The 14,007-nt window shown below is 37.1% G+C and overlaps 1 protein-coding gene across 1 annotated transcript; it reads right to left on the bottom strand.

Annotated features, from left to right (window-relative positions):
• Positions 1-7,708: 7,708 nt before the first annotated feature.
• LOC128027342 (sulfate transporter) lies at positions 7,709-13,667 on the bottom strand. Its single transcript, XM_052614882.1, has 4 exons — positions 13,375-13,667; positions 9,528-10,133; positions 8,712-9,451; positions 7,709-8,623 (listed from the first exon to the last, which is right to left on the bottom strand). Exons 2-4 carry the CDS (start codon positions 10,113-10,115, stop codon positions 7,849-7,851), a joined length of 2,103 nt encoding a protein of 700 aa, XP_052470842.1. The 5' UTR covers positions 10,116-10,133; positions 13,375-13,667; the 3' UTR covers positions 7,709-7,848.
• Positions 13,668-14,007: the final 340 nt, after the last annotated feature.

The following is a 14,007-nucleotide window of genomic DNA, read 5'->3' as shown; positions in this document are numbered from 1 at the left end:
GTTCTCTGTAGATCTGACCTTCTCACACACCACGATTGGTTGATTATGTACATTACTGCATGTTATTGGTCAAACTACTTTGGATGTTTTAGGCGATATAGAAATCCTGGCAAGGATGCGTCCTGGGAAAATGGCTCATATGGTCACCCTATGGTAAGGTACAATATGATTCTGTTGAATACTCATATTTAAAAAAAAAAATACTGACTCTAAATAATTTTTCAACAGTTTGCTTTAAAAACTCTCTCAGCAGCTGTTGCGCTCAAGCCAGTGCCAAGAGCAAGCCAGCTGGAGAGCTCAGCGGTCACACGAGACTCCTGGTGCTCGTCCTCGTCCTCCTACTGCTGCAGGCCATGGCCTTCTTCACACAGAGAGGGACGAGGGGACAGAACGGGAACTCGGATTTGGCCATAATGAACTGTGAGGTCCTAACACAGACAGACGGCAGGAGATCCCAATGGGAAGATGGAAGAGCTGGTCTTGCACTGGCCAAACAAATCTAGTTCATCAGCTGGACCTCGATGATGAGATGAACAGAATAACTGGCAGAGGGGTGGTCCCCGGGCATCTGCTATCATGAGCTCACCCAGACCGCCTGCACAGTCAATGGATTCACCTTAAATTGCTCTGCAGGGAACAGGCCGTGGGCCACTGCAAGGCGTTCAGTCCGACAATGCAGCACACTATCAACTTCATCAAATATTACATTCACAATATTTAAAGCTAGAAATCATTAGGGGTTTGGTTCTTTTTCTTTTTGTAAGGACCTTTGAAATAACTGAAATCTTTTGGCAAAGTAATATGGACATGTAATGCGGTCAAGACCTGCCTGGAACTATTTCCTGAAAATAATTGCACAGCTTCTGACATTCATCACGCTTTCAACAGCCGTGCACTATAAGTTATTATATATCATGCATTTCTATGGAAGCTTGTTTCTACCACAGGATAGGAACATAAAGATAATTGCAACTTTTTATTTTTAATTGTGAGACATAGTCATTCAGAATGTAGATGAAAAGTCAGAATTGAGGAACGTAAATTAAGAATTGAATGAAAAAAAAGTCAAAATCGGGCGACATGAACTAAGAATTTAGAGAAAAAAAGTCTGAATCTTGAGTTTTTATCTCACAATTCCGAAGCTTGTTTTCATTATGGGGTTAAAGCATAAAAAGCTACTTTTTTGTTTTGTTTGTAAGAACTGTGAAACATAAAATCAGAAAATGGCAGATATAAAGTCAGAATAGCAAGATATATAATTGTAGAAAATGAGTGATGCTTTGAGTGATGACTTGAGCAATGAAAAACAAAATGACATCATCCTCCAGGAAGTGACATCATTTTGGAGGGAAATCAACACCGCAAACAATTCCAATTCCATCTCACTTGAAAAAGGAGTCAAAAAGTTTTTCTAATCAATCTACACTCCACACCTCATAATGTCAAAGCAAAACCCAGATCTCTGCAAATTTAGTAAATAGCAAAAACCTAAAATATCTCATTGCATAAGTATTTCCTGAAAAAAAAATATCTAAATCAACTGTGTATATGAAACTCTCACTCACTGAAGCATGGCTAACTTTAGCTTTCTATTTCCTTTCAATCTGGCACCCTGTTCATTTCCTCACCATTGTGTAGTTTAAGTGCCTAGGTTTGAGCAGAGCATATTTATGAAAGTCTAATATATATATTTATTTCAAGACAAGCATATTCATATTCTGAAGTTAGGTCTAAATGTGAACAGTGCAATCCGCAGTGCTGTGATATACTGAGCAGCATTTGATACAAAGAGCCCCTTACACATTTTTATGCATGAGTACAAAAGATACTAAAATGATGTGCTTGTATTTTGAGGAAAATCTCTAAGAAAACAAATGAGGGTCTGCCATAACCCATAACAAAGAGTCTAAAACAGATGGTGGTGTTCCTCTAAGGTGGATTATGTAGATTCAGCGTTTCACAATGGGGGATGAATAGAGATGCCAATAAACTTTGCTTATCTGAACAACCGGCTTTAGAGCTGTATTCAAATATATTTACACTAGCACTGCATACAGAATCACAAAACATCCTTACGTTTAGTCCTAAAACCGTCATATGCTGAGCTGAAAACTGCTGAAACAGAGTAGATCTTTTCTTTTTTTGCTTTTTTAAAGTTTATGTAGCCTTGTAGACTGCTTCTTATAGATCGGAGCTGAGACACAGGGAAGAGATTTCCTATGAATAAATGTGGAATGAGCTCAAATTGAGATGGCAGATGCTTTCACTTATGCCCTGAGGTGCTGAACTGATGACCGATAATTAATGGCACAATTACACTCCATTAAAGCGATGAGATTTGCAGCAAATGAGAGTCCAATCAATACAGAGACAGTTCTTCAGGATCACGCTGTTTATTACAGCAATGCTCACTTTCCCTCCTGCCTTTTTCATTTGACTTTTCATTCTCTTTTTAGTCATGATATATATATATATATATATATATATATATATATATATATATATATATATATATATATATTACAAGGAAGTCATAAAAGTGTCATGCGTAATAATAACAAAGAATGAGCAAAATGCTTAAATATTGTTCATCATCTGTCTTTGTGAGTGAGTCATTGAGTCATTCATCTACTTTGTTCAAAACGATGAATCATTCAGGAATTAAACACCATTATACACAGGGGACATGGTTGGTTCTGCTTTGATTTTGTTTGGAAATTTCACTGGCAGAACAAAAATCTGCAGTTTTCTCACCCGCCATGGAGATGTAAATATTATTATTTTTTATTCATAGGAAGAGATTTGGAGAAATGTAGCAATCCATCACATGCTCATCAATGGATGCTCTGCAGTGAATGGGTGCCGGCAGAATGAGAGTCTAAACAACTGATAAAAACATCACAATAATCCATAATACACAAACCCATCATTAATATGCTTTTGACTTCAAACCTTTACTACCAGCTACAGTATTAGTCCTCTATCCACAATATTGCTTTCTCAAGAGTAATTCTCAGCAGCAGAAGAGAGAAAGGATGCATGAAATGGATGTACAGTACAGGAACAGATAAGATCACATTTTTTCCACTTCCAAAAATGTGTAGAAATTGGCTATGCTGCCATACTAGTGTATTCACTTTTTTTGTTGTTGATTGTATTAGTTATGTATGTCTAAGTGCATAATTATGTGTATGTGTGCTTATTCTGGACAATATTTAAAGGAATATTTCATCCAGATATGAAAATCTGCATTACATCACTTACCAATGGATCCTCTGGATGGGTGCCGTCAGAATGAGAGTCCAAACAGCTGATAAAAACATCAAAGTAATCAAGTAATCCACAGCACTCCAGTCAGTTAACATCTTGTGAAGTAAAAAGCTGTGTGTTTAAGAAACAAATCCATCAATTAAGATGTTTTAACTTTAAACGATCACTTTTGGCCAGCCCATAAATGAGCAATATCACACGGCTACGAGTGTGATAGTGCCTTCATATAACAGTAAGAGGTCTAAAGTAAAAATAAAACAACCTTGTTTCAGTCTCTTTCAATATAAAAGTCCTTGCTTGCTGACTCACTGATAAAAACAGTCTCTTGTCGCCATCGAATGTCAGAACAATGTACCTAAAAATAAAAGACTGCCCATTAGATTTACCCAAAGCCAATATCTCCTTTTTAACCACTATAGAGGCATCAGAGCCGGAGGAAAATTCCAGAAGATCCAGTTGAAGTTACAGCTCTTCACTTCTCCAGATGTTAACTGCTGGACTGGAGTGGTGTGGATTACTGTGGTGTTTTTATCAGCTGACTCTCATTCTGACGGCACCCATTCACTGCAGAGGATCCATTGCTGTGCAAGCGATGCAAATGTGGTCAGAAGCAATGTAATGTAATTGCTAAAGTTACAATGAAAACTTGTCTGCGATGCTTCTCTGCATCTGAACACAGGTTGTGTTTATTCCGAGGCCTGGTTCTTGTCAGGATCCTGATGAGAGAACAGACAGCTGCTGTCTCCTCTGCCATCCTAACACCCACCTGCTAATGTCATTGAGATGCTCTGTGTCTTTCAGACATCATAAACTGCAAATATTCTGGTATGCTCAGTTCTCATTACCAAACTTTCAAGCACACAGTTTCCTATAATATATATATATGTATAAAACACTGGAATTTTGTTACATTTTAATTTGCATAATTCCATAAATTTTGGATTTTTTTTTTTTTTTACAATACTGATATGCCAGCATTTTTAGTGTTAAAGCAATTCACTCAAAAATGAACATTTTGTTATCATTTACTCACGGTCACATCATACCAAACCTGTTTTTATGACTTACTTTCGTGTGTAAATAATATACTTTAGAAATCCCTCAAAATATCTTTTTGTTCTGCAAAAACAAACAAACAAACAAAAAAAGAGTCCGTTTTGGAGCAAATGAGGGCGAGTAAATATCAAAATTCTAATTTGGGGGTAAACTATCCCATTGAAGGCTATGATCTGCTGCAGAACAATGCTGCCCACTGGTGGTTACTTACAGTTAAAGCACATTCTCTAAAGGCACTAAATGGATTTTTTTTTTTTTCTATTTTGCCATTTTAATTTATTTTTAGATTTAGATTATTTCAGTGATTTAAAAAAAAAAAACACTAAAATCACAGATTGAGATGTAAATTCAGCGGATTGGCAGAGAAAGAACCTGCTGCATGAGAAAAACTTAGCTTTCAGTAAACATTTAGTTTATTTTGTATTAATTATAAGACAAATTACTTCTGTAGAAAACAATATGTCACTTTACATGAGAGATATAGGTTTTCTTTCAATATCAATGATTGCAAATAATCAATATATCATATCTAGTTGCTTGTGGGAATACCTTAAATTGAATATACAGAGATGTTTTAAGTAAATAAAGTACATCTTTAACAGTTAATCAAAGCTTCCAGTACGATTGCAGTAATTCTAATACAAAGCAAAATGCACAGAAACAATCCACAAACATGAACTAAAAACCATTAGAAATGTTTTTACTAAAAGCATCACCATATATTCTGAAATAATAAAGATTTATTGACATTAATGGTGTCATGAAGAACCTTCATAGAACTTTTCCATAGCACAAAATGTTCTTTAAAATGTTCTTCAAAAAAAAAAAAAAAAAAAAAAAAAAAAAAAAAGGTTATTTTAAGACCTGGCTGAAATGTTCTTTGAGGAACCAAAAAATGGTTCTTCTATGGCATCACTGTGAAATTGTACTTTTGGAAACTTTGTTTTTAATAGCATAACCACTACATGTGATAAAAACTACCTAAAATGTTCCTAGATTTCCCTAAAAGGCATATGCTTCTATTTTTATTTGTGCTAGCATTCTATCAGTGATATATCTGGCTTTTAGAAAATCATGTCTTTATAACCTGTTCCGATTCAGCCAATGGGAAGACAGATTGTGTAATTTCCCTGAGCTTGGTCGGATCACCCGGCTATATTTCCGGTTCCATCAGACCTGTTCAACAGGTCAGACATGATGGCATTAAAATGCTGTACCTGAGCCCTCTTTTTTCTTTACATGAAATTAAAGCTGGGTCAAAGAAAGACCTGACCCAACATTTTGATTTAGCTCCTTAAGAAAAAAGGATGCACATTTTCAAAAGCTACTCTGTGTCTGCACAGCAGAGGTGCAAGTCTCAAGTCTCAAGTCTTAACCATCAACCGTCAAGTCTTACATCAGCTGGAGTCAAGTCCAAGTCAATAAAGCAAGTCACAGTCAAGTCATACGAATGTTTGATGATTTAACTGAATTTATAGATTTTAAAAAACAGTAGTTACGGACTATGGATTTTATTTGGAACAAAAAAATAAATAAAAAATAATATGCATTTCTATTCAAAAGGTGTCCGAATACAGTTAATTACAATAAAAATCTAAAAGTACATACAAATTAAAACGACTGTTCATAGCCTAAAATGTAAATGTAACTCAAATAAGTCCCATCATAAAAGTATGAAAAAAAAAAGTATTTAGGTAGAGCTGTTTCAATATGCCTCAGACATGGCAGAAGACCATGAAAAAAGTATTAAACAATTCAACTATAAAGTTTTCTATGCCACCAAATGGCATTTTTACCTTTATGGGACATGAACACATTCTTAAGTTAGATCTTTCCTTTTTAACAAAAGAATAACAACAACAAGAAAAAATATATATTACTAATTGATTATAATACAATGTAACTTTATTAATCTGTGTGTGAGAGCGAGAGAGATTTATTAATATTTGTAAGTGGATGTGTTTGTGCACGTGAGGGAATGGTGCATGGTTGTGCTTGTAAGTTTGAGGATTTTTGTTTTGTTTTGTTTATGCATGGGTGGGCTCGCAACGCCGTAGGATTTATTTTTCTTTTATGAATCCCCATAAACTATACATAAGCTTTTCTCTCAAAGTCTAATGCTGAAAACCAATTATTAGAAACTGTACAGATCATATACTAAGTGCTATTGCCTTAAAAATAAAAAGATTTATATATATAGCTGACATTTCCTTCAAAACAATGAATAACCATTTACAATACATTGCAATTCCAAAAAAATCTTAAAAAAAAAAAAAAAAAATTGATAGTGCTCACAAACTGTATTTTAATGCAGCCAAATTCCCAATACAACTGTTTTCACTGTCTCTGCTGTAAAACAACGGGATGAATATAAAACAGAGACTGAAACGTGGCCCATTAAGACTACCAGCTCTCCGTTAGATGTTAATCTGCACAAAAATCCTGATTCATAATCACGATGTCATCTAATGAAATCAAATACACATTAAACATTACTCCTGTGGAAAGTCTCAGAAACTTCATAGGGTTTGTCCAAGAAGTTGCTATATTTTTCACTGTGCTTTTTTTTTTTAAGAGAAAAAGTAAAATAAAAGGTCGGTAAAGGGGTCTGCTAAATATTTGTCAAGCAGGTCTCAAGTCCTAAAAGGTGCAACTTAAGTCATGTTACTGGAGTCCTGCACCTCTGCTGCACACAGTCACAGTGACAAGGCACATCTGCACACACAATGCTTTTGCGATAGAGGTAAACATCTGATGACTGGGTGAAAGAGTTCAACTTACATTCACCCGGACAACAAGAGCTCAGTGGATCCAAGCTTTATGGTCATTTAAACATGTACAAGTACCCATAAAGATGGGTAAATATTACAAATGAGATTATATATCATATAATTCTGACTGAATGAGCAAAAACTACAGTGGAAGGAGATAAAGAGAACACATAAAAACTGGAGCTCGTCTAGCATAAATATTTTCTATTCAGCCCATAAATACAGAGTTTTAGCTATTTAAATTAATACATGTAAATGATATCAAAATACATAATTTTATATTTCTGATTATCATCCTGACTGGGATACACAATGTCTTTAAAGTTTGAACTTATATTTAAAGGTCCTGCAGAACACAAGACGTTTTTTCAATGGCAATTATGTTGTAACAGACATAAACATTGATTGTCTAGACATTTTGACATTTAGTTCTCTCAAAAATGAAAAGTCATCATTTACTCTCCCTCATGTGGTTCCAAACCTGTATGACGTTATATTTTTAGTAATGATTTAGTTTCTTTAATTCAGTTATGCATTCAGTGGGGTCCAAACCAACAAATTTTGGGCTCCATTGACTTTCATAGCATAGACAAGATTCACAGAAAGAAACATTCTAGATACCTTCTTTTGTATTAAAAAAAAAGTTATACATATTCAGAACGACATGAGGGAAAGTACATGCTCATATAATCCTGAACTGCTGAAACAGACAAATATTAAATGCAATTTTGGATCAATGCATTACAAGGTATTACACAACAGTGTCACAATCACCGTTTTGTGACTTCAAGCTTTGGGCATAAGAGATGGCATCACTAAGAGTATGAAACTGTATGTCTATGATCCCTTTCTTTGGGTCATAATAGCCTCCCCTTCGTAAAGAATCAATGACGGAGGTGTTGCATCGGGCCAAAAGCACATTGACTCCCAACTCCTTGTAGTCCTTGCATACCTCTTTCAAAGCATTGACTCCAGCAGTGTCCAGAAACAGCACTGGACTGCAGTCTATGACCAACGTGTGCAAACTGTTGAGCTGTAGCAGATACACATTGGTGGACACGTGCATCTCTTGTTTCTGGTCTTCTCCATCTTGTTTCTGATTCTTCTGCTTGTCTAGTTTCTTGCGCCTGGCCTTCTCTTTAAGTGGATCAAGGCCCACACTGCGGTACAGCGACTTCTTAAAAAGAGCTTGGTTGGCATAGTAGATGGGAGCTTCGTATCGGAAAACAGCCACCCCTGCATGGCTCTGGAGACCTTTGTAGGACGCAAGGTCCTCAAAGAGCTCACGGTCCCCTGCTTGGCCCAGCTGATGGACTTGGGCCGACTGGGTTCGGCCAAGTACACAGAACGCAGAGACCAGGACTCCAACTAGTAGACCTAGCTCAGTGTTGACTAGCGCTGACGTAGCCATAGTAATCAGCCAGATGATAGCGTCCAAACGGTTGACACGCCACATTTGGGGAATGTCCCCAAACTTCCGTAGTGCCCCACGGAGGTTGACGACTATGATAACGGCCAGAACACATCTGTGGAGATTAAGAGGACACAATTAGATGAAGTTTAAAGGAAATAGACACAATTTCAATATGAAAATGGGACATAAGTCATTCATACTTCTGCAATGAGTAGAAGAGAGGTGCTATAACAAGAAGGACGAGCAGCAGCACAAGAGCAGTCACCAACCCCGAGATCTGAGTCTGGCAACCAGTCGACTCCTTTACAAGAGTCTTGGTCAAAGCAGCACTGGTCGTGAAACAACGGAAGAAGGAAGGAATGATATTACAGAACCCAATAGCATACATCTCCTGGTTAGGATCAACCGTATAACCATGTTTCTTGGCAAACATCTCCGACAGAGAAACAGTAATGGCGAAACCAACAATTGCGATTGAGAACGCGTCAACGGCGATATTGGGTATGAGAGACCAGTTGGGAAGCTGAGGTGGCATGAAGCCTGTGGGAATGTTGCCAGCAACATTCGAGCCATAAGTTTCTTCGAACTGGCCAAAGTGGGAAGCTAGAGTAGCAGCAATAACCACAAAGAGTTCGAAGGGAATAGGGGCCTTGAGCTTGGCTTTGAAGCGGTCGTTGAGCTCTTTGGTGGGTACAAGCACAAGCAAGCAGAGCACGCTGGTTATGAGGTCACAGACGTTGGTATGACCCAGATTTTTAAAAACACTGATCCAGGTTTTTATGAGCGAACCCCACCCTTGGACACGAGGAAGGTGAAGCCCCAGCAAGTACTTTATCTGGGATGTGAGGATGGTAAGAGAGGCACCAGTTGCGAAACCACTCAAAAGAGAGTCCGAGAGGTAGACCGAGACAAAGCCAACCTGTAGGAGACCCATCAACACCTGCAACCCAAACAGAGCAATTAGTACATTTCAAAAATTCTGATAGAAGACGACTAATCTTGATAGATTGACCAACCTGGTAGATCCCTGCTGTGAAAGTTAGTGTTGCTGCCACCATGATTGCATAGCAGCTTCGGTCACAGATTGGACCAGTGCTGTTGACAACATTTCCAAAGGTGGTCTGATTGGTGTCCGATGGATATCCTGCCAGAGTAAGTTCCCGGTCCACAACCTGTCCCACCAAAAGACACAGTACCCCAAATATCCCAACAGAGATGTGCCTAGAGGTGCCCAGTAGTGTGTAGATAATGCTGGCAAAGAAAGATGTATAGAGGCCATAAATAGGGTCTTGTTCTGCCAGTAAAGAATAGGCGATGGACTGAGGAACCAAGAGGATGCCCACGATAAGTCCAGACATGGCATCCCCAATGATCCAGTCTTTGAATTGATATTTTGGCAGCCATTTCACAATTGGGATAGAGTCTATGAGCAGGGCTTTGACTCGAGCAGAACTGCAGGAACATTTTTTTCCCACCTTCTTTTTCAACACTTCCTTCCAGGGCACTTTCTCTTTTACACGCTCTTCTAAAAGAAAAGGAACATCTGGTGCCTTCTTAGCATCATCCTCGGCTGAAACACTGTCATGGACTTCTTCAGTTGGCATAATGTCCAGAATATCTCACTGGAACAGGACAGAAAAGCACATTTGATTAACTGGGCTTAAAATAAAGGAGTTTGGTTTACACAGATAAAGTAAGAGGAAAAGGGTGTTTCTTGGTTTTTGGTAATCTTAAGAATGATTATTTAAGACGGAAACAAGCGCAACAGCACACACAAAGTCGCAGAAAGTTATAGATGCATACTGTGGTACACCAAAAATAAAAAAATATATATATTTATAATATATGATAAGTATGCAACACCAAGATGCTTCCCCAAAAATCAGCATGATTGCAATGTGACATTTTATACAATGATAGTTCAATAAACATGAAAAGCGATTAGCTTTATCTCCAAGAAATAGATTAGAAGAATTCAGTCAATCAATGTCGCTATCAGCAGACTTTATTACACAATCATTATTACAGAATTTACTAAGACCTCAATTAATTAACACAATCCAACTTCTTCCTCATAAGAAAACAGATGACATTATCAGTCATTGTGACTGTAGGGACAGAAATGTAAGAAGCATCTGGCACAGTCCTGCTACTTTGCCAACTATAGAATTGAAAGAGATCTGCTGCATGATTTGGTTCATATTACAGATGTAATGAAGTAACACATGAGAATCATAAAGTATTAATGATTTAAAAAAAGCTGTAAAATGTGTACTTTAGGTTAATGATCAACTACTTAGAAGTACATAAATGACACAACATAATGCATAAACTGAGTGCATTAACTACTAAACTGTACTGTTTGCAATTACTGCAAAATTACCAAATAAACATAAGTGAGTATGGGAGACTAAACCATTGACCTCAAATCTGAATGGTCATGTACAGATATAAAAAGAAAAACTTAAAGATAAAGAAAAAAAGTGAAAACACCACATAGATCACCCCTAACTTGGGTCTGCTTTTTTTTTTTTTAAATGCACTGAATAATTTTCCAATTAGGTTTCATGCTTTATTTACAGTGGGTTAAAAAAAAAAAATCAGCCCCATTTAAAATAATCACATTTTGTTGTTTTGCAGCCTGAAATGAAGATGGGACACTTTTTTTTTTTCTTTATTCAGCTGTATCGAGTGTATTCCGTGCAACTTTTAACATCCAAGTGAAAGATAGAACACCAACATGCCAGAAAACAAAAATAAAAAACAGAATCACAGAGTTGGAAAAAGGATAACCCCCCTCCTAAAAATTGTGTGTATCATTTTGTGCTTTTAAAAATTAGTTAATTATAATTATTTGTATATTAAAATTATTTTTTAGAATTACATACACCCCAAGTAACATGTAGAAAGAAACAAGATCCTCTTCATTACAATAACCAGATGTGCCAAAGTGATTCCAATTAATAATAATAATAAAAACAGTCTGATGATTAAGTACTTCCTCATTCAGGTCAGAAGCAGTAATTGCTGTGGAGCTGCTGAAAATGTTGCCAGGAGAAGGCCTGATGATGTCCTAAACAGAGAGTACAACCACCAGCCTGCATGGAAAATGATGTTTCCTCCCTCCATCGCTATAATCAACCTTCCCCAGCAGTTCAAACTACATCTCATCCCACAGAGACACACATCTCCACATTAAGAGGCTACCCGAGGTGACCGAGAGCAGAGTCTTGCCAGCCAAACATCTCTGAGCCAGTTTTAGTTTCTTACCTGATAATGTGGCTCGACTAACTGGCTGATAAATAACAAGAGATGCTGGAACTGGTCACTTACACCTTGACACACAGTCCAACTGAATGTAAGCTGTGGGATCTGCAATGACAGGCACCTCATCACTTCATAAACTCAGTGAGGATCCAGTCAGTGGAAACCTGTCTTGTCAGCACAGCTAACAAAGTTCTGTACTTGGCTTAAAAACAGGATTGAAGACAGATACTGTTAAAGGTCACCAAAGTGATTCTGAATAATAGAGAGCATGCCTAAAAACTTATGATTGATGCCTCAGAATGAAGTAATTTTCTTTTAATCTCAGTTTCTCCAGTTGGTCACCCTCAACGTGTCTTCAAGAAGCACTCATTTCAGATCAGTTAAGACTGACATGTGTGAGGTCCCTGCAAAGCTCTTTTGGTGCAATTTGCTCACTGTGACTCTCCGATTGGTGGGATTTTCTGTAAGGCATCATGGGTAATGTAGTTTTTCACCATAAATACAGTTGGGACTTTTTAAAAAAAAGTTTAAATAATACGAACTGAAGGCTTCAGTAAAAGCATGTAGCATCGATTACCAACCTTGGCACTCACAGGTCTGTCTTCAAAAGTTTATAAGTTAAGATTAAAAATAAATTATATTTTTTTGGAGACTATTACTTTCAGAACATGACTGTTGCACTCCATTTAAAAAGAGAGGGAGCTATAATATTCATTTGAACAGGCTTTAAGACACACTTTCTTAATGAAATTGGGGGAAAGCATCATGTAACTTGATATTTATAACTTTAAAGTCGTTACACCTATTCATATTAACAATATACAAATGTGGCAAAATGGGACCTTGTGCTTTATTTTGTTAGAGTGTCCTTTTGGGTGGTACTTTGTGGTCCAATTGAGCGGCAATTGCATCACTACATAGGATATGGTCTTGCATTAAATAAAAGCAATAAAATGTAGAGTCATAGATCAGTCCATTAAATTTCACTTAACAAAAGACTTCAGAGTCAGATGGAGAAGTTGGTTGTCCGCATCACCTTGACATTATTAATCCGTAAATAAATAAATAACAACATTTACTTATCAAACGCTGTGGATTAGTAATGATGACATGTGCACTTTATACACCCTTAATCTCATCCGCAAAAATGCCTTGAATTCCAATGACGTAACTAAATGATCAAAGCGAAGTTTTAAGTAAACAGAAAAGACTCAAAATATCCTGAATTGTTAACAAGATAATGAGCAAACATTATATACTGTTTACTGCTGCTGCCTTTTTAGTCGCTAATATTAATGTTAGACATTTCTACAAAATATAAGCTATACCAAACATTCATAATTCAACATGAATAGATTCATACAGCATGAAAACTAAGTTGATCAATTCCACGATAACAAGATTCAGCAAACTTCAACTAGTCTTACTAAACTCTTTGAAAGAACAGGGCCGTGTGATGTAACAGTGGTCTGTTTCTTGCAGAGCTCTGACTTCATGAATGGCACTATTGAAAACAAAACTGCAACGTGTAGGCTACTACTGACTCAGTGTATCCCCTGACGGAAAAACAGCAAATATTCAGGGTTGAAAACTCACCTCAGACCGGCTGCGCAATGAGATCGTTTCATTTAATCATCCGGGAGGACACTGAACAACTCAAAAGTTTCACCACAGTACATGCACAGACCTATACTTGAAGTTCAGGATGTATTCCGTGACACATGAAGCCACGTTAAAGTTTGTAACATCACGTGTACAAGCGTAAAACTCATTTCGGCTGGTCACGTGACTGCTAATTATTGGCTGGGTCCAAAACCTTAAACACTGCCTTCTCTGAATAGCCAACGGAAAAGTTTTCTCTGGTGGACGACACCTCCAAGTTTCGTTACAGTCCCTGTGTTCCGGGTTGTAAAAATACTACGGCGAGGGCTTGACTTATGAATATTAATCTTGTGCGCTCAGTGGAACAATCTGATTGGCCACACAAGCAGTCATATGACAAGCAGCGAATTCTACTGTGTTGAAAGCTTGGCTCATGCATATTAATCAGATCAATTGACGCTACTGGAAGGCTTCTAAGTGACGTCAGCCTTGCCTAATTAATAGTCATGAGTTAAACCTTCACAATAGTAGGATTCACATAAACTTAATTTATTGTCATCCCGAATAAGGCAAACATTAAGACAAACATTATTACTCATTATGAATATTAACTCTATTGAAATCTGT

The sequence above is a fragment of the Carassius gibelio genome, chromosome A14 (genome assembly GCF_023724105.1).
Source record: "Carassius gibelio isolate Cgi1373 ecotype wild population from Czech Republic chromosome A14, carGib1.2-hapl.c, whole genome shotgun sequence".
Classification (NCBI taxonomy): Eukaryota; Metazoa; Chordata; class Actinopteri; order Cypriniformes; family Cyprinidae; genus Carassius; species Carassius gibelio.
Note: the sequence above shows the minus strand (reverse complement) of the source record. Positions and strands in the feature narration are given on the sequence as shown.

What these genes read in the sequence shown, in the direction of transcription:
- LOC128027342 (XM_052614882.1), bottom strand. Translation starts at nt 10,115, where the DNA reads ATGCCAACTGAAGAAGTCCATGACAGTGTTTCAGCCGAGGATGATGCT. An exon ending in TCACAGCAGGGATCTACCAG is followed by an intron (nt 9,452 to 9,527) that starts GTTGGTCAATCT and finishes TTTGGGTTGCAG; the next exon opens with GTGTTGATGGGTCTCCTACA. An exon ending in CTCTTCTACTCATTGCAGAA is followed by an intron (nt 8,624 to 8,711) that starts GTATGAATGACT and finishes TAATCTCCACAG; the next exon opens with ATGTGTTCTGGCCGTTATCA.